This window comes from Phoca vitulina, unplaced genomic scaffold (genome assembly GCF_004348235.1).
Source record: "Phoca vitulina isolate PV1807 unplaced genomic scaffold, GSC_HSeal_1.0 scaffold93, whole genome shotgun sequence".
Classification (NCBI taxonomy): Eukaryota; Metazoa; Chordata; class Mammalia; order Carnivora; family Phocidae; genus Phoca; species Phoca vitulina.
The window spans coordinates 2,703,256-2,721,288 of record NW_022589796.1 but is presented as its reverse complement, the minus strand read 5'-3'; the positions used below and the strand labels follow the sequence as shown (position 1 = coordinate 2,721,288).

The 18,033-nt window shown below is 38.9% G+C and overlaps 1 protein-coding gene across 1 annotated transcript in view; it reads left to right on the top strand.

Annotated features, from left to right (window-relative positions):
* LOC116627048 (protein adenylyltransferase SelO-like) overlaps window positions 1–18,033 on the top strand; it is a 41,101-nt gene that overhangs the window by 11,571 nt on the left and 11,497 nt on the right. The window contains exons 9-17 of the mRNA XM_032396689.1: window positions 1,287–1,356; window positions 2,332–2,404; window positions 4,305–4,388; window positions 5,330–5,459; window positions 11,449–11,493; window positions 11,592–11,673; window positions 11,777–11,869; window positions 12,893–12,972; window positions 13,747–13,790. Of these exons, the coding sequence (XP_032252580.1) occupies window positions 1,287–1,356; window positions 2,332–2,404; window positions 4,305–4,388; window positions 5,330–5,459; window positions 11,449–11,493; window positions 11,592–11,673; window positions 11,777–11,869; window positions 12,893–12,972; window positions 13,747–13,790 (701 nt within the window). The remainder of the gene's footprint in view (window positions 1–1,286; window positions 1,357–2,331; window positions 2,405–4,304; window positions 4,389–5,329; window positions 5,460–11,448; window positions 11,494–11,591; window positions 11,674–11,776; window positions 11,870–12,892; window positions 12,973–13,746; window positions 13,791–18,033) is intronic.

Genomic DNA, 18,033 nt, shown 5'->3' with positions numbered 1-18,033 from the left:
GTCACACTGGTCAGAGTGGTCCCTGAGTCTCTCACTTTAGCATATGTTCACTGAGCTCATGGTGATCTTGCTTGTTGAGAAGAGTTGTCTACACTCACAGGGCATTATTTCTAACTTCCCATTTGTTTTTTTGGGTCACTTCTGCTTGGATTCATGGTGTCACTGAAACTGTTCCATCTGGTGGTAATACTTCCATTATAGTTCACTTAGCTCTCTGGCATTTGGTGTATATTAGTGACCGCCTCCTCCTGAAAATCTCTCTATTGGCTCACATAGCCACGTATATATTCCTTTTTGTTTCCCAAATGCCTGCAACAGTTCTTGACATATATCACATGATTAAATTATTAAATGACTAGAAAAATACATATATACACAAACTCTAATCCACTCCTTTTGTTTTGACTGGCTTTTAATAATTCCCAAGTCACATCTACAACCCCCAATTTTTTTCTGGCTTCTTTTTTTTTTTTTTTTTTTAAAGATTTTATTTATTTATTTGAGAGAGAGAGAATGAGAGAGAGCACATGAGAGGGGGGAGGGTCAGAGGGAGAAGCAGACTCCCTGCCGAGCAGGGAGCCCGATGCAGGACTCGATCCAGGGACTCCAGGATCATGACCTGAGCTGAAGGCAGTCGCTTAACCAACTGAGCCACCCAGGCGCCCTTCTGGTTTCTTTCTTATCCAGTGCAATAAACACTATAGTTAGTTGACAAGTCAGTTAAAATAGGGAATAAAAAATATGATACACAGACAACTTAAATACTTTTGACTTCAAACATTGGGCAATTTTTTGCCACCCCCTATTTGAGAAGTCTTACATGACTCTGCCGACATAAATAATCGTTCCCTGCTCTGTTAACTTTGTATCTTTTATACTGTTCTGTTATTGCATGTGTTACACTGTAATGTCATTATTTCTTCCTGTGTTCGTCTCCCTGATCTGCTCTGTGTGCTTTGAGGTTTGGGTCCTCTGGGCCTGGGTCTTGGCATATCTTTTCCCCCAGGACTTGCACCTGACGGGGCATATAATAGGTGTGTGCTGGGTATTTACTGAACTAATCTCTATTTGTAATATAACATGGTGGAATCTAATACTGTCTTAGAAACACATTTCCAGTTTTGACTGGTATTGAGGAAGTATTTCTCTGTGGCTGTTTTGAGAGTAAAATCTTACTTTGAGTTGTAAAATTTTAAGTTTGAATCTAATGGCTTCCTGGATGTCAAGGGCAGATTTAGATGATTTGATACTGAGGAACAATGATGCTCTCTCCTTCTTCTCTCCAGGACATTATTAGACTTCATCATACGGGAGCATTTCCCCTCAGTGAAGGTCACAGAACCTAACAGATATGTGGTAAGTTTTTTGTTTTTTTTTTAGAGATTTTATTTATTTATTTGACAGAGAGAGACACAGTGAGAGAGGGAACACAAGCAAGGGGAGCGGGAGAGGGAGAAGCAGGCTTCCCGCCGAGCAGGGAGCCCGATGTGGGGCTCGATCCTAGGACTCCGGGATCATGACCTGAGCCAAAGGCAGACGCTTAACAACTGAGCCACCCAGGCGCCCCATGTGGTAAGTTTTGAAAGAGAAAGAGCAATACTTGGTTTTCTCTCATGGCCCACCAACATCAGCGGTTACAACTCAGAACTTTACTAAAGGTAGGAAAGGAAATGTAGAACACTTTGAACATTTTGTTAGAGGAGGAGAAGGTGAACCACTTCATAAACAAGACATAGATAAGAAAGTTGTTTTGTTTGAAAGGTATCCAGAGAAAAAGAACAGGTGCTACTACATCCTGATTCTAGATGTTATGTTTTGTGCGCATGTTGTGTAACTTGGTCTTACGTATTCTTTTCTCATGTGTGAGAAATATAGATATTTCTATAGTAGTAATTTTAAAATAAACACAATACGTAACAGGAAAATGTGATTTTCTATTCCCGTGGAAATGATTTGGTCTCCATCACCCTCTTTCATTCTCTTAGCGGCCGCAGAGAAGAGAATTCCATTATTTTTCTTGGTGACTCATTTCAAAGTTTAAGAATTCATTTTGCTTACATTTACCTCCCTTGTGCTGAATTCTAATGCTTTTCCTGTTCTTACCGGACATGGAGAAAGCCTGGTCATTATACTGTGTCTGAGCCTTTATATATTATTTCTCGGTGACTAATTCTACGTTCTTCCATTTTTTTCATACATCAGCTAATTTCCATTCCTTTAGTCATCTTCTGGCATTCTGAATTCTTTCCATGTTCTCCTTGTGACTTAGCAGAAGATCCTAAAATAGTATACATTCCTGAAAATCTGAAAAATTTCTGAATTTTATTTTAGGATTTTTTCTCTATTGTGGTATCAAAGACGGCACAACTCATTGCCTTGTGGATGTCTGTTGGTTTTGCTCATGGTAAGTCATCTACTGATGTTTCATTTTCCTGATGGGAAGGTAGAGTTAATTTGTTGAACCAGAGGACTTCTTTTTTGTGTACTTTAAAATATTCCCGCTGATGAGCTTCGTAACATTTACGATATATGAATTGGCTCTTAGCAACAGAGAAACAATTTTCTTGTGTTTAAAATGGTTTTGAATGGAACAGTATACACAAAATAGAATAAGCATCCTCAATTCAACAAGGATGTTATTACCTGCATAGCTTTCTTTTTTAAAAAAAGATTTGATTGATTGATTGATTGATTTTAGAGAGAGCATGAGTGAGCAGGGGGAGGGGCAGAGGGGGAGGAAGAGGGACAAGCAGACTCCAGGCTGAGCGCAGAGCCTGACTCCGGAAGCTGGGCTTGATTTCACAATCCCAAGATCAAGACCCGAGTCAAAATCAAGAGTTGGATGCTTAACCAACTGAACCACCCAAGCGCCCCAGCCTGTAAATCTTTTCAACATTGTGGCTACATGTATTATATTTAGGTCTCTTTAAAGCTGTTTATAAAATCTTAATTGTAAAAGCACTGCATGCTTTTGATAAAGAATGGTAAGTATAGGGCACCTGGGTGGCTCAGTCGGTTAAGTGGCTGCCTCGGGCTCAGGTCATGATCTCAGGGTCCTGGGATTGAGTCCTGTGTCTGGCTCCCTGCTTGGTGGGGAGTCCATTTCTCCCTCTGCCCCTTCCCTCACCCATGCTTGTGTGCTCTCTCTCTCTCTGGCTCGCTCACTCTCTCAAATAAATAAAAAAATCGTAAAAAAAAAAAAAAAGAATTGGAAGTATACAGAAGTGAGTGTGAATTCCATTCTCCAGGGTAATCATTAGTAACCATTTCATATCAATTCTTTTGGGCTTTTTGGGGATGATATTTGTACACCTCCTATGAAAAAAGTAGGGCTGGCTTGTGTGTTTGAAGCCACTTAGTGTGTGAAGTTGCATAGGAAGGACTATCTGCCTGAACTAAGAATAACTGAAAAACAAATCATGTATGTTCTAATGTCTCTAGATAAATACCAAAAGGGAATCCCACATTGCAAAACTTCTTGAAATCCGCTTGCTTATCACACACATACTCTGTGTATCTCTCTTGGGGTGGGTTGGGGGAGAGCGGGGTAGGTGTTTCATAGTTTTTGCTATTATGAACCATAGCACAGCAACTACCTTGCAACTGTATCTTCATATTCCTGAAGGTAACTTTTGAGGACAAACCCCTAATGTGGAATGGCTGGGTTAGAGAGTCTGTACATTTAACATTTTGATAAACAGGGCCATCTTGCTCTGAAAAAGGTTGAAACCCTATATTGGACGCAGTTGCCAAATATCCTGTATTAGGCTGGTGTATCTGTTCCCCGGCTTCCTCCTACCCCACACTCCGGCCGCCAGCCCTAGCCCCCTTGCCTGGGAGGGCACACTCCCTCCCCAGTCTGCTAGTGGTCTGCAGCTGAGGATGTAATGGGGAACATATCCATATTTCCCCCTTTTCCCATCCTTTGGAAATGAATTCATCTTATTCCTTTACTAGTTTCATTTCCATTCCAAGTAACTTATATTTTTAAAAACAAATGGAAGAAATTGAGGATAAGTAAGAAGAAGTTGTATTTCTTGGGGCTTTTGTTCCTGCACTATTTGAAATCTTTGTGGGGGTGGGGTATAAAACAAAAGGCTAAATTTAGTTAAAAGATGTAGTGTTGATATCTATTAAGTTATTTGACATCACCAGTTAAACTTTCAATTGATAATCTAATTTTGTTTCACTTCTAAAACAAATGCATTTCCATTGCCTTTTCTATTCTGGATAATTTTATACATTTAAAAAATGCCTTATTATTTTATTACCACGTTTTTGGAATCTTTTTGTTGTGGTTTCAGGTGTTTGTAATACCGATAACTTCAGTTTGTTATCCATTACAATCGACTATGGCCCATTTGGTTTTATGGAAGCCTATAACCCAGGTATGTGTGATTTATATGTAAATATGTATGTGTATACACACATATATCTTATTTCACTAAAAAGTGATTACAAGTTTATTTTAGATAAATTGTTATAGCTAATACAGTGATGGGGTAGTAGAAAGAATTGGGTTCATTCATAAAATGGTCGTTTCATGTGGTACTCAATGTTCCAGGTGCTGCAGGGATACAAAAATGAGCCCTTTGTGGTCTTTGCCCTTAAGGAATCACATATTAGAGAAGATGACAGGGAGGGTAGTAGGGAACCTGTGTGAGACGGATGCAGGTTTGACTTCTGGCATCTGAGTCATAGTGGCTCTGTGCCCTTCCCTGGACAAGTTACTTAACTTCTCACTTTACCAACCTATAAAATGGAGGCCATAGTAACACAGTCCTTACAAGGAGGGATCCAAGTGGGCTTTGTGGAGGATGTGATACTTGAGGTGGAGTTTGAAGTACATTTATGATCACCTGAAGATTCTTTTTTTTAAAGATTTTATTTAGTTGGGGGAGAGAGAGAGAGAGAGCACGAGCAGGGAGAGGAGCAGAGGGAGAAGGAGAGGGAGAAGCAGACTCCCCGCTGAGCAGGGAACCCGATGTGGGACTCGATCCCAGGACCCCGGGATCATGACCTGAGCCAAAGGCAGACGCTTAACCAACTGAGCCACCCAGGTGCCCCTGATCACCTGAAAATTCTTACATATTAGAATTGTATTCCTCTATTAGGCAAATATTCATATTGAAAAAGAATTTCATGTGTATGGGTAGTAAGTGTTTATGTTACTTTTTTAGTTAAATGTTTAATGTCAGAAAGATTTAATAAATGTGAACATATCTAATGAATATAAATTTATTAAATTTAAATATAAACTTAGAAAGGGAGAGCCTGTTTATTACAATTATCTCCACTAAAAAATGCTAATATTTTTTATTTTAAACAGATTTTGTCCCAAACACATCTGATGATGAAAGAAGATATAAAATAGGAAATCAGGCCAATGTTGGGATGTTTAATTTAAACAAGTTGTTGCAAGCTTTAAACCCATTACTGGATCCTAGGCAAAAGCAGCTGTGAGTAAATCCTAAATCCACTAATTAAATCTGTATGAAAATACAGTTTGTATAATGATCATTTTTTGAAGCTAACATTTTAGAAACCATCTTATTATTTAGTCCTTAATAATGAAGGCATTTCAAACTGTGTATTTTTCTCTAGTAGAGTTTTGGCTTTTTCCCACAGTTATCAGGATAAAGTGTTTCCCTATTTATTGCTTTTTAGGTGTTGTGAAATTTTGTTTATTTCTTCTTTGATCTAAGGGTTATTTATCACTGTTTTTCTTAATATTTAATAGTTGGGATCATTTTATTCATATATTTTTATATGTGTTTGGTAAAATCTATTTAAAATGTGTTAAGGTTTCTTTGTGGCCCCAACATAATGAATTTTGTGCATATTTCATGATCAAACAAAAGAATGTATACTCTGTAGTCAGAAGTTTTACTATATCAAATTAAGTGTATTGAATGTATTATTCAAGACCTTTATGACTCTATTTTTTTATCTATTTGATAAATTTGATGCATAAGAGATGTGTATTAAAATCTCCCACTTTAACTGTATTTTTACTAAGTAGTTTTTTGTAATTGTTTTAAATTTGCATATTTTGCTGTTGTATTATTGGTACATACAGGTTTTTACTTATATTTCCTTAAAAAAAAAAAAGTGCCCTTTAGCCCAACATAATCACCCCCTTTATCTTGATTTATCCTTTTAACTCCAAATTTCAATTTATATTGTATTAATATTATGATTCATGCTTTCTTTTTGTTGGATTTGCCTCGAGTCTCACTTTGTTTTTTTACCTTTATCACTTTGTTTTAAAGTATGTTTCTTGTAAAAACAAACAACATATATAGCCAGGTTTTAACTCAATATGATGGTTTCTGTCTTAATAGAAGTATGTAGGCTGTTCATATTTCTTGTAACAACTGATTGATTTTATTCCTGCCTTACATCATGCTTTATCTTTATTTTATGTATCAGTTCCCCCACCATGGACTTTCCGTATCTTTTTATGATTTGAGCAGTTCATTCATCATCCCCCCCACCTTGATTTGGAAACTACTGTATTCTCCACCCGCCACTGCTAATTATCTTCCTTTTTCTGCCACTTTCTCTACTGTTATGGGAAAATGAGTTTCCAAATAATTTTCCTTCACTAAGATTCTATTGGCTTATTGTTTTCCCCCTCCATCTCAATGAGACTCAAGAATGCTTTTACGTTTTACCTCTAAGTACCCAACTGCTAGATTTTGCTAATAAGATAGCTTAGTATTTTGAATTCAGACTGTTGTAGGTTTTTCCTTGAAGTGTATCTCTCCCATCTTAAGAGTCCTTGCCCTTGCGCTTCCCCCACCCGCACACGCACACATTTCTAATCATTTCACTGCTGGCCACCGCTTTTTATTCATGGTTCCATCTTGAAGTCTCTGTTTTGATTACTCTATTATTTACTGGGGTATAGAGGTGATATATTTTCTGAATTCTTACATAACTATTACTGTTTTTATTTTACTCCGACAGATAATTGAGACGTAGGGTATTAGATTATGGATTCACTTGTGTGTAACAGAAACCCAAAATAATAGTAGTTTGAGCAAGATGGACATGTGTTTTTCTCTCCCATGAAAGCGTGCAGGTTGGTAATTGAGGGCTGGAGTGGGGACTCTGCTGTCTGAGTCTCAGACTGCTTTCAGCTTTTCATCCCGCCTTGCACTGCGTGTAGTCCTCAGGGTCTGAGATGGGGCACCGTGTGTAACATCCAAATTCTGTGTGGCAGCATGGAGAAGAAGAAAAGAGGCAGGTCCTCGCTACTGAAGGGTACATGTCAGAATTTGTGCACATCCCCTCTCTCTTTTCACATTGGCCAGAACTGTAAAGCGTAGGGGCCTTACATTGTATCAGCTTAGCTACACTCCAAATTCCCCTTCCCTGTATGGTTATGGCCCAAGAGAAGTTTGCAACATCTGGAAGGTGGAAGTGAGGCAGCAGCATGATTCCACCCGGAAGGCTGGGCTAGAGTCAGGCCCCACTGCCGCTCCCGCGTATTGCCGTCCGTCTGCTGCTTCATCGTGCTGGTGTGGGGAGAGAGCCAAGCGGAGTCCTGGGCCGGGGTGTGTACTGCTCCGGGCTGAGGGACACTGGCTCATCCTGCAGCTGACCTGCACCACTGAGCTTGGACACTTGGGGTTTAGACATGGGTTTCAGTTTGTGTACATTCCAGTTTGTCTTCACTGTCTCCAGTTTCACATCCAATTTTCTGTCCTCTCCTCGCTGCTGACGTTGAGCCCCAAAACCAGACACAGAAGCAACAGTATGATATGCCATTCTTCACTGGCTCCCACAATCACGGAAGGTCGAATCCCTAAGATACACCCCTTGTCCTCTGGCACCAATAGTGGTTCTGCTTCTCTGACTGTAACCACATCCCCAGCGAGAGAAATCTCTGCTGTTGCTTAACTGTTGACTTTTCCTCCATTCCTTTTTGTGCTTCTGGCACTCCATTCTTTGTATGAATCCTCCGTATGTCCCCAAGTCTCTTACTTTTTTCCTTATGCTTTCCATTTCTTTGTATTTTTTTATAGTGTTTTTTATACACTTTTTAAAAAAGAATTATTTATTTGACAGAGAGAGAGAGAGAGGGAACACAAGCAGGGGGAGCAGGCAGAGGGAAGGGAGAAGGAGGCTTCCCTGCTGAGCAGGGAGGCCGATGTGGGGCTCACTCTTAGGACCCTGGGATCATGACCTGAGCCGAAGGCAGATGCTTAACTGACTGAGCCACCCAGGTGCCCACTGAATAGTGTTTTCTAGTATTTCTTCTTCCTGATTTCCTAGGTCACTAAATTTGAGTCTCAAGAGTAACATTATCCCCCTCAATTCTTCCACTGAATTTTGTAGTCTGAAATACTATCTTGTAGTTCCAGAAGGTCTCCTGAGGCACAGTTTATTCCTCTGAAGTGTCTTATTATTTTTTTCATATTGTTATCTGTCTCCACTGGCTGTTCCATTGTACTAGGAGCCAACTGTTCTGGCCTTCTTTTGTTTTTCCTCTCTCTGGGTATGAGAGGAAAACACTTAGGCACTGCATTATTTTCCTTTGCCTCTCTGTTGGGGCTCTGCTCCAGTTAAGCGGTCGTACCCCTTTCATGGGCTGGCAGAATACCTGCAGGCAAGTTTTTAGCTCTCCACTGGGCCTCTCGTAGGCTGCCTCTCTGCTCCCAGCTCTCCCGAGCAGTCAAGGCTAACATTCTCCCACCTTCGGGGGTAGAGAGGTTTTAGCAGCTCTCCTGTAGCCGCTTGGAAGCCAGGAAGCCCACTGATTTTTTGCAGTTAACATTTATACAGGTAGGGCCCTTAATGTCTTTGCTCTGCTCGGCCATGCTGTACCTCAAGAATGAGGGCCTGCAGCCTTGCTCAGACCCTCCAGGCCTGCCTGCCTCCTCCAGGCCCTTGAAGCTCTGAGGCCCAGCACAGGGGCTGAATTAGAGCAGGGAAGGGCAGGCACCCAAAATTCATTTGAACCGCCATCTTCCTTTGACATCTCTGGTTTAGTGTTTGGCCTTGAAGACTTTTAAAGGAAATCACTTATTCCCCTTCTTGTGGTTCCCTGCGGTTGGGGCGGGGTGGGGGGGCTTCCTTAGAGTACACAGTCGTTCTCTGGCTCCACTTACTCCTCTCCGGGGGACAAAGGGTTAATGATCCGTTTGATGAATTTGGGAGAAGAAACTAAACATGTGTGGCTCATCCTAGTAATACATCTCTTTTCGGAGATGTGCCTGACCAGAGAAAGCCTACATTTTCTGCTTTTTTATATGAAGAGTTTACAGGGCTGTGCCCAAATGGGGGAGGCCCATAGCTATAACTGTTATTCTAGTAACTGAGTGAACAAATCTTTCTAATTTAGGCACAATATATTAACATGCTGATTATCCATAGACTTAAGCCATATTTTCGAGATTAGCTTTCATCAATAATAAAGCTGAACTTTTTTTTTTTTTTTAAGATTTTATTTATTCATTTGAGACACAGAGATACAGAGAGAGAGAGAGCATGAGCAGGGGGAGAGGCAGAGAGAGAGGGAGAAGCAGGCTCCCAGCTGAGCCAGGAGCCAGATGTGGGGCTCGATCCCAGGACCCCGGGATCATGACCTGAGCCGAAGGCAGCCGCTTAACGACTGAGCCACCCAGGAGCCCCTAAAGCTGAATTTTTAATCTCAGTCTGACTATTGTGTGATCTCTCATTCTGAATTCAGGCTGAAGAAACAAGTGTACATGGTTGCCTTTTTAAACAACAGAATAAATAATAGGCAACATTTTAATGTTTATAATTAGTTACTTGAAATACCTCGCATATGTATACAAATAAGCATGAATAATAATCTAAGTACATTAATAATTACATAGAATGTTAAGATATTTCTTGACATAACCACTGGAATTGAACTCCTTGAGGGCAGGATCACATTTTAATCATTTCTGTGTCTAAGGTATTTGCTAGAAGATAAAGCATATTTTTTTTTTTTTTGAAGATAGCATATTTAACTTGACTCTCTTCCCCACCCCTCCCCCAAATCTAAAATTGGCCATTTCCAGTACAAGATCCCAAGTGGAAGGCAAAGCATATAGTAATTTCATTAACCCTAGGTAGCAAAAAGGATTACTACAATAAAGATGAGTTTTATATATGATCTGTGGTTTCCTTAATTAATATAATTCAAAAATATATTGGTAGTATATCATAGTTCAAAATCAAAGCAATATAAAACAATATTCATTAAGCAGTCACTCTTTTTATTTTTTTTAAAGATTTTATTTATTTATTTTGAGAGAGAGAATGAGATAGAGAGAGAGAGCATGAGAGGGGAGAGGGTCAGAGGGCGAAGCAGGCTCCCCGCTGAGCAGGAAGCCTGATGCGGGACTCGATCCCGGGACTCCAGGATCATGACCTGAGCCGAAGGCAGTGGCTTAAGCAACTGAGCCACCCAGGCGCCCAAGCAGTCACTCTTGTCTCCATGAATTTTATATCCCTTTTGCCTTGCAGAGTTCATTTATTCGTTCAACAAATATTTATTGAGGTGCTCAGTATGTGCCAGACACTGTTCTAAGTACTAAGGGGACAGCAGTGAATCAAACAGCATGTTAGTTGGGCCCTTGTGGTACTTACTTCTGGTGGGAGAGGCAGTCAAGCAGAATAAATAAGTTACGTAGCTTATTAGAAGGAGATAAATACAATGGAGAAAAATAAAGCAGGGGATAGGGAATAAAGGGAGGGAAGGTTTGCAGTTTTAAAAGGATGGTCAGTACCTCATTCAAGCAAAGGCTTGAAGGAGTCACAGGAGCAAGCCACATGGATGCCTGGGGGAAGAGTGCTCCAGGCGAGGGACCAGCCTGTGCAAAGGCCCGGAGCAGGTGTGTGGGGGATGTTTAAGGAACAGCAAGGAGGCTCCTGTGGCTGCCTCAGAATGAGCGAGGGGAAAACTTACACGGGATGAGCTCAGTAAGGTAAAGGCAGTGGAGCTTCAGAATGAGTTGAGCTTTTATATGATTTAAAATACATTTAAGAATATTAAGAAATAGAAACTTAATTTGTTTCAGGATGAATTTAAGGTTAAGAATGCTTTGGGGCGCCTGGGTGGCTCAGTTGTTAAGCATCTGCCTTCAGCTCGGGTCATGATCCCGGGGTCCTGGGATCAAGCCCCGCATCGGGCTCCCTCCTCAGTGGGGAGCCTTCTTCTTCCTCTCCCACTCTCCCTGCTTGTGTTCCCTCTCTCGCTGTGTCTCTCTCTGTCAAATAAATAAATAAAATCTTTAAAAAAAAAAAAAGGTTAAGAACGCTTTAATCTTTATATTTTTATGAAACATATGAATTGAGATTGATAAATATAATTATACCATATTTATATTTCACATGTGAAAAGGTTCACTTTGTTCTTGTAAAATGTGATTCAAGAATGTTAATTTTAAATCAAGTTTAATTGTCTTTCCTTTTTTCTCCCTGTAGAGCTGCTCAGATTCTTGAGGGGTATCCAGTTCTTTATTATACAAGGTTTGTCCTTTTGAATAGGGATATTAAAGCATCCTGGTTGGTTTGAGGACAGTTCTTAAAATAGTGAGAGTTGAACTGAATTGACATTTCTCTTTCAGATTTAGAGACTTGTTCAAAGCCAAACTGGGGTTACTTGGAGAGAGGAAGGGTGATGATGATTTAATTGCATTTCTCTTACATGTGAGTTTGTCATTTTATCTTTTTTTCTTCTGACTAACTTTTGAATTACTAATCAGCATATTCTTGAAGATTTGAGATTGATAAACATAATTATTCTCATTAGCTCATGGAAAAGACAGAAGCTGATTTTACAATGACATTTCGGCAGCTCAGCGAGATTACCCAAAGCCAGTTAGAGGAGCTCAACATTCCCCAGGTAGTCATTTGTGACATTTGGTTTTCTCTTAATTAAGTTTTCTTTATCAGATGTATTGAGGTATTATTTACATGTCATAAAATCCCACTGACCTTATGTATATAATTCAGTGATTTTTTTATAATTGACAGATTTATGCATTTATCACCACAATTTGATTCTAGAACAGTTCCATCACCCTAAAATAAAGATCCTTTGTGCCCATTTGCAGTTAATCCCTGTTTCCGCTCCTAGCCCCAAGCAGCTACTAATTTACCTTGTGTCTCAAGGTTTTCGCTTTCTAGACATTTCTTATAAATGGAATCATACAAAATGTGGTCTTTTGCACTTGGCTTCTTCATTAGCCAAGTTTTGAGGTTCATCCATATTGTTACCTGTATCAGCAGTTCTTTCCTTTTTGTCACTGAGTGGTACTCTACTGTATGGATATACCATCTTTTGCTGATCCATTTACCAGTTGATGGACATTTGGGTCATTGCCACTTCTTGGTTATTGTGAATAAATACTGCTCTGAACACTCATGTACAAGTTTTTGTGTGAACATATGTTTTCATTTCTCTTGGACAGATACTAGGAGTGGAATCATGTCTTACTAATTTTTAAATCCTTCCCACCTAACAATTCCCAGAGCAGCGTTGACATTCCATAAATATTTGTTGAATGAATTAATAGATGACTAAATAAAATGCAGTTGCAAATTAAGTTTTTAAAAGTAAATTATACATTATTTAAAGGAAGGCTTTTGGATAACATAAGTATTCACATGTAATCTCTATAAGGACTTGGTTTATCTTAAATCATGCCATTACATGAATTTCCATGAATTAGAATTTTAGAGTTGAATGTCATATAAAGAAAAGGAAAATATTATTCTTTTTTAGTACTACTTCTACTTGAAATAGCATGTCTTAAAAAATCTGGATATTACAAGTTATTATTAAAGAATATAATTTAAAGTAACATGAAGTTAAACAGAACCAATATTAATATAATAAGCAGCCTATTACCGCATTTTCACTTAGCAATTCTGGGCACTGAAGATGATTTCAGAGCACAAGCTTTTTCCTGCCTGGGTGTCCCAGTACCTTTTGAGACTGAAGAGGTAAGGTAATCTAACCACTTCTGAAAAAGCATGTGATGTATTACTTTAGCAGAGGTAACCCATCGAGTCTTCCTTCAACTTTCCATCATTTCCTTTTTACTCCTGGGTACTTTGCACCCGCTGAGGCGTCCATGGCAACACCTCACCCATGGAGACAGCACAGGTCTGTTCACCTCAACTCTGATAATGCTGCTTCCCCAGGTGCCCCAGAGAGCCCATGCCCTGAAGCTCTGGAGGAGAGCTCCTCAGGCTTCTAGCCTATTAGTGGTCACATCGTATACATTTGTAAGACGTTACTTTGCTTCATAAATTACAGTGAAGTAGAAGCAACAAACTTGGGAGTAAAGACATTGTAGGTAGTGGTCTCTGAAGGGAGAGACAGGGAGAAATAGTCCTTCCCAGTTTAATTGCCCCTGAGGGCTGTTTATAAAGATGACCATGATTAATCAAGAAAAGAAAAAATGGAATTATTTTCAGAAAACTGTTTAAGATAAAGAAAGGTATCAGACAATTTAGATTTTTTTTAGACAAAACTTTTTTTAATTTGTAAAAATAAAAGGTTTGGGATTAGCTAAAATAACTAAACAAGGTAGTATTTTATATGTTATGTAATCATACTCAGTATTTTCTGTCTTCCTTTCAGACCACTGATTCAATGTGATTTTTAAATGTTTTTTTCCCCAATATTTGTCTTGTGAAATAATTCCCACCTTTTTGAAAAAAAGATAGGAGGAGACAATGGTTAATCTCGTCCTTTGTTTTATTCTTTGTTAGTAACATGAATGATTCAGATTCTGAAAGAAGAAAAAGAATGACAAGTGAGTAAACCTTTTGATTTTTTCAACTTTAAGGATTATCACATAAAAGCAACATTTTTTTGAAAGCTGGAAGTAATTACTTGAGGTAATTACTTGAACTAATTACTTGAGTAACAACCAAGGGTTGTTTTTTGTTTTTTGGGTTTTTTTTTTGGCTTGTTTTTAACTAGAATAATTCTAGTTAAGTACATTTTAGTTGAAGTGTCATCTGTGAGCTTTTCTAAATGACCTTTAACAGTATAACAGTTTGCATACTGATGTTAAAATAATATTGTCCTACAAGATGGTAGAGAGACAAGGTAGTTTGGGTTATGGTGGCAAGAATGTGAGTTTGGGGATCTGGCAGATGAATCTCATCTTGCTACCTTTTAGCTGCATGATCTGCAAGATACTTAACTCTGAGTTTCAAGGCCCTTAGCTATTATAAAATGGGGATATTTTGCAGCGATGTTGTAATGATGAGCAATAATATATGTAAAGTATCCTGTTATCGTGCATGGGCCATAATACACATCCAGTAAGTGATAGCTCTAAAAAGAAATTATCTCTATATATCAATTTCAGTTTACCATGTGACTTCACACTTGGTTTGGAAAAGAAAAAAATGGAAGTTAGTTCTTTCTACAGTGTGGATTCTAACAAGATCAAAGATGTTCAGACAGTGGGTCCAAAGTCCTTGATTCCTGTTGCCTTACTTAGGACTTGTATAGAGAGCTAATGTGTGTCATCGGGGTGGCTGATTTTGTGTGAATGAAATAAGGATGATGCTAACATTCCATGTTAGGTTAGGGAGTGAGATTGCTTCTTGAACTCAGGACATTATTATAGAAATAAAACCAAGTTTAGGGGTGCCTGGGTGGCTCAGTCTGTGAAGGGGCTGCCTTTGGCTCAGGTCATGATCCAGGGTCCTGGGATGGAGCCCTGCCTCGGACTCCCGGCTCAGCGGGAAGCCTGCTTTTCCCTCTCCCTCTGCTGCTCCCCCTGCTTGTGCTCTCTTGCTCTCTGTCTGTCAAATAAATAAATAGAATCTTTTTAAAAAAACCCAAGTTTAGCTTTTACAGGAAAGTGAGTGATCTCTTCGTTGCCAGCCACTTCTGTCCACTGGTGCAGTCATACAGAATTTATAAGCCAGTTCAGAATGTGGACACTCAGCAGTTAAGAGAAAGAAGAAATTGGAAGACTAACATGTGGTGACAGTCTTTAGTATTTGGATTTGTTTGGTTATGACAGGATGGATGAGGTGGTAAATGAAAGAAATTTAATGAACTCAAGGCTGCAGCTTTCAGTTATTTTAGAGAAATAAGTGCTGAACAATGTGCTCTCAAGGAAGGGAAAAAGATAAATTTCCACAAAGAGCAGTGGTCTGATAAAAGTTCATAATGATAGCGCAGTTATTTTTTTAAAGGTACACTTCCATACATTATTACTATATATTTAATTGATAGGAAAGTGCAAATATGTAAGAAATTGCACAAATTCATGTAACAGTGTGTATCAGGGGATGTGGAATTGAAGAACTGAACAGGCATGAAGAAATAAAATATCTAAGAAGAGTGTCCAGTGTAGTGAAGTCTGAATCTTCATTTCCCTTCTAGGGTCTTCATTTCTCAGCTCTTGACCTGAGTTTCTTTTCCTTAGAGGGGCAGTATGGTCTGGCCCCCGGAGTTGGACCGGCTGTACCTGAGCTCTGGTTCGGCCATTTATTTCCTAGATGTTATTAAGCAGGTCACTCGATTCCTTCATCCCTCTTTTTCTCTTTCTGGTGTGTATATATACTTTTTTAGTGGCTTTATTGAGGTATAATTTACATCACAAAGTTCATTCATTTTAAGTGTACAGTGATTTTTTAAACTAAATTTAAAAAACTGTGCAATCATGACAGTCCAGTTTTAAAACAATTCTATCCATTTGACTTCGCTTTTTTTTTTTTTATAGATTTTATTTATTTATATGACAGAGAGAGACACAGCGAGAGAGGGAACACAAGCAGGGGGAGTGGGAGAGGGAGAAGCAGGCTTCCCCCCGAGCAGGGAGCCCGATGTGGGGCTCGATCTGAGGACTCTGGGATCATGACCTGAGCTGAAGGCAGACGCTTAACGACTGAGGCACCCAGGCGCCCCCATTTGACTTCGCTTTTGTTTCCTCATCTATAAAATGCATTTACATCATGGATTGTTGCACAAAATCAGGAGATGGTAGTTGGCACATAATAAGTACTCAATAAGTATCAACTATTACGTTAGTATAGAGTACATTAAATATCTTTGTTGGGAAGACTGGGATGACTATGTTTTTTAGAAACCAAAACACTAAAAATATATTGCTGTTGTATATTGTTTCAAAACATTAAAAAAAAAAATCAATAGTAGATTAGGGGAAGATTTTTTTTTTTTTTTAGTAGGCTCTACGCCCAGTGTGGGGGCTCAAACTCACGAGCCTATGATCAAGAGTTGCATGCTCTACCAACTAAGCCAGCCAGGGGTTCCACGGGGAAGATTTGCTTTAAAATTTTTTTGTAAATGCTCCAAGTTGCGAGCAATGGGAACATCAAAGGTGAGTGTTTTAAAGGTCTTAGAATTTAAAAAAAAAAAAAACAACCTATAAAATTTATAATTTTTAGGCCTCCGAATAACTCTATGATCATAAGCCACCAGAAGGCATTGATCACTTCTCTTCTATGTCACATTGTGCCCACCCAGCCCAAGATCATAGTAAAATTTTGTTTGAGAAATGCTTTTGATTACTGTCAGTACTGTGCCCTGACAGTGTCCATTGTATCTCCAGCATGACGCGATTGGGTTTATATTGCTGGGGGGAGATATTAAAAAGCTCTAAAACAGCTACATCTGCAATAAAACTAACTTGGTTGTGATTCTGAAAATGCATCAGTGTAATTCTGCTTTCTTTGTGCCTAGTAGTGAATGTGTGGCACATGCTCCGAAGAATCTTTACTTGTCCTCAGAACACAGGTTATTAGAGCTCAAGGCCAACTATGTTGAAATCCTGGGTTTGAGCCTCATTGGAGACACAGCCATATGCCCAGTGATCATGGAGAATGAATTGGCCCTGACTGGGATTAGCTCAGCCCAAATTTCTCTTTTGGAAAAGAAACAAAGAGAATGCTAGTATGATTGCAAGTCAGAGACATTTCCTTTGTGTGCTGAGGACTCTCAGTAGAAATTAAGCAAGATCATTTGGGAATCAAGGTGAAAGTGCTCTCAGTTAAGGTGATAGTATAAATTTAAATTGTGACCTCAAGTAGATATTTCAGAACTGACCTTTTGTAGATAATAGAATAAAAGAAAAATTTCCTTCTTCATTCTTCCTCCTGGATATTAAAATAGAGAGACAGAGAGAAGGAACAATGGAAGATGCTACATTTGTAATAATTTTTCTCTTAAAGTATTTTAATAACTAGCAATGAAAGTAAGATTTATTTTTATTGAGTTAGATAAATGATAAATAGAACTACCATTTTCCAGTTTCATTGCCAGCCTATGAGAGATTAATTGTGTTTAATAATTTGAAGAGTTCAGTGTTTTATGGCCATTGAGTCTGCTGACTTTCTGATACGTTAATTTTTTCCATTTGTATGGTAGCAATGACGTGCTTTATTTATATTATGATGTGGTCAGTAAAACATAGTCTTAAATCTCTTCCAGTGCTGAATTTGCTTATTCAGAAACATATACTTAGCCCCTATTACATGCCCCTTTTTGTACAGTCACACTGTTTAAAGCTGAAACTACAAAGATGAATTTGAGCCCTGCCCATAAGTAGTCAACACTCTAGTGGATCAGGGATTACCACATTACATGGAACTCTGGCAGGGTTTGTGTGTGGACAGAATCCTCACTAACCCACTGCTTAAAATTTTATTGCCAAAAGAAATAACCCACCAACAGAAATCTCCCAACTAGATAAAAATGTACAGAATCCAATAACTCCTCAAACAATCTTATAAACAGATCTATAATTTTCTGATTTTCAAGTAGTTTGTATATTTATAACTTGGTCCAAAGCACTTCTGCTTGTAGCTGAAATTTCTAGTACGTTTTAACAGTATTTCATTGCCAGGTTTTTAGGCAGTGTTTGTCAAATTTGTCAAACTTTTCATTGGAAGGCTCTGCTCTCCCTCTGCCTACGCTGAGCATTTCCACAATTCCCCTTGCATGTTAGTTTCCTTTTTGTTTAAAGATTGTATTTTCTGTGTATATGTGTCTTGTTTTAAACAAGTACTATA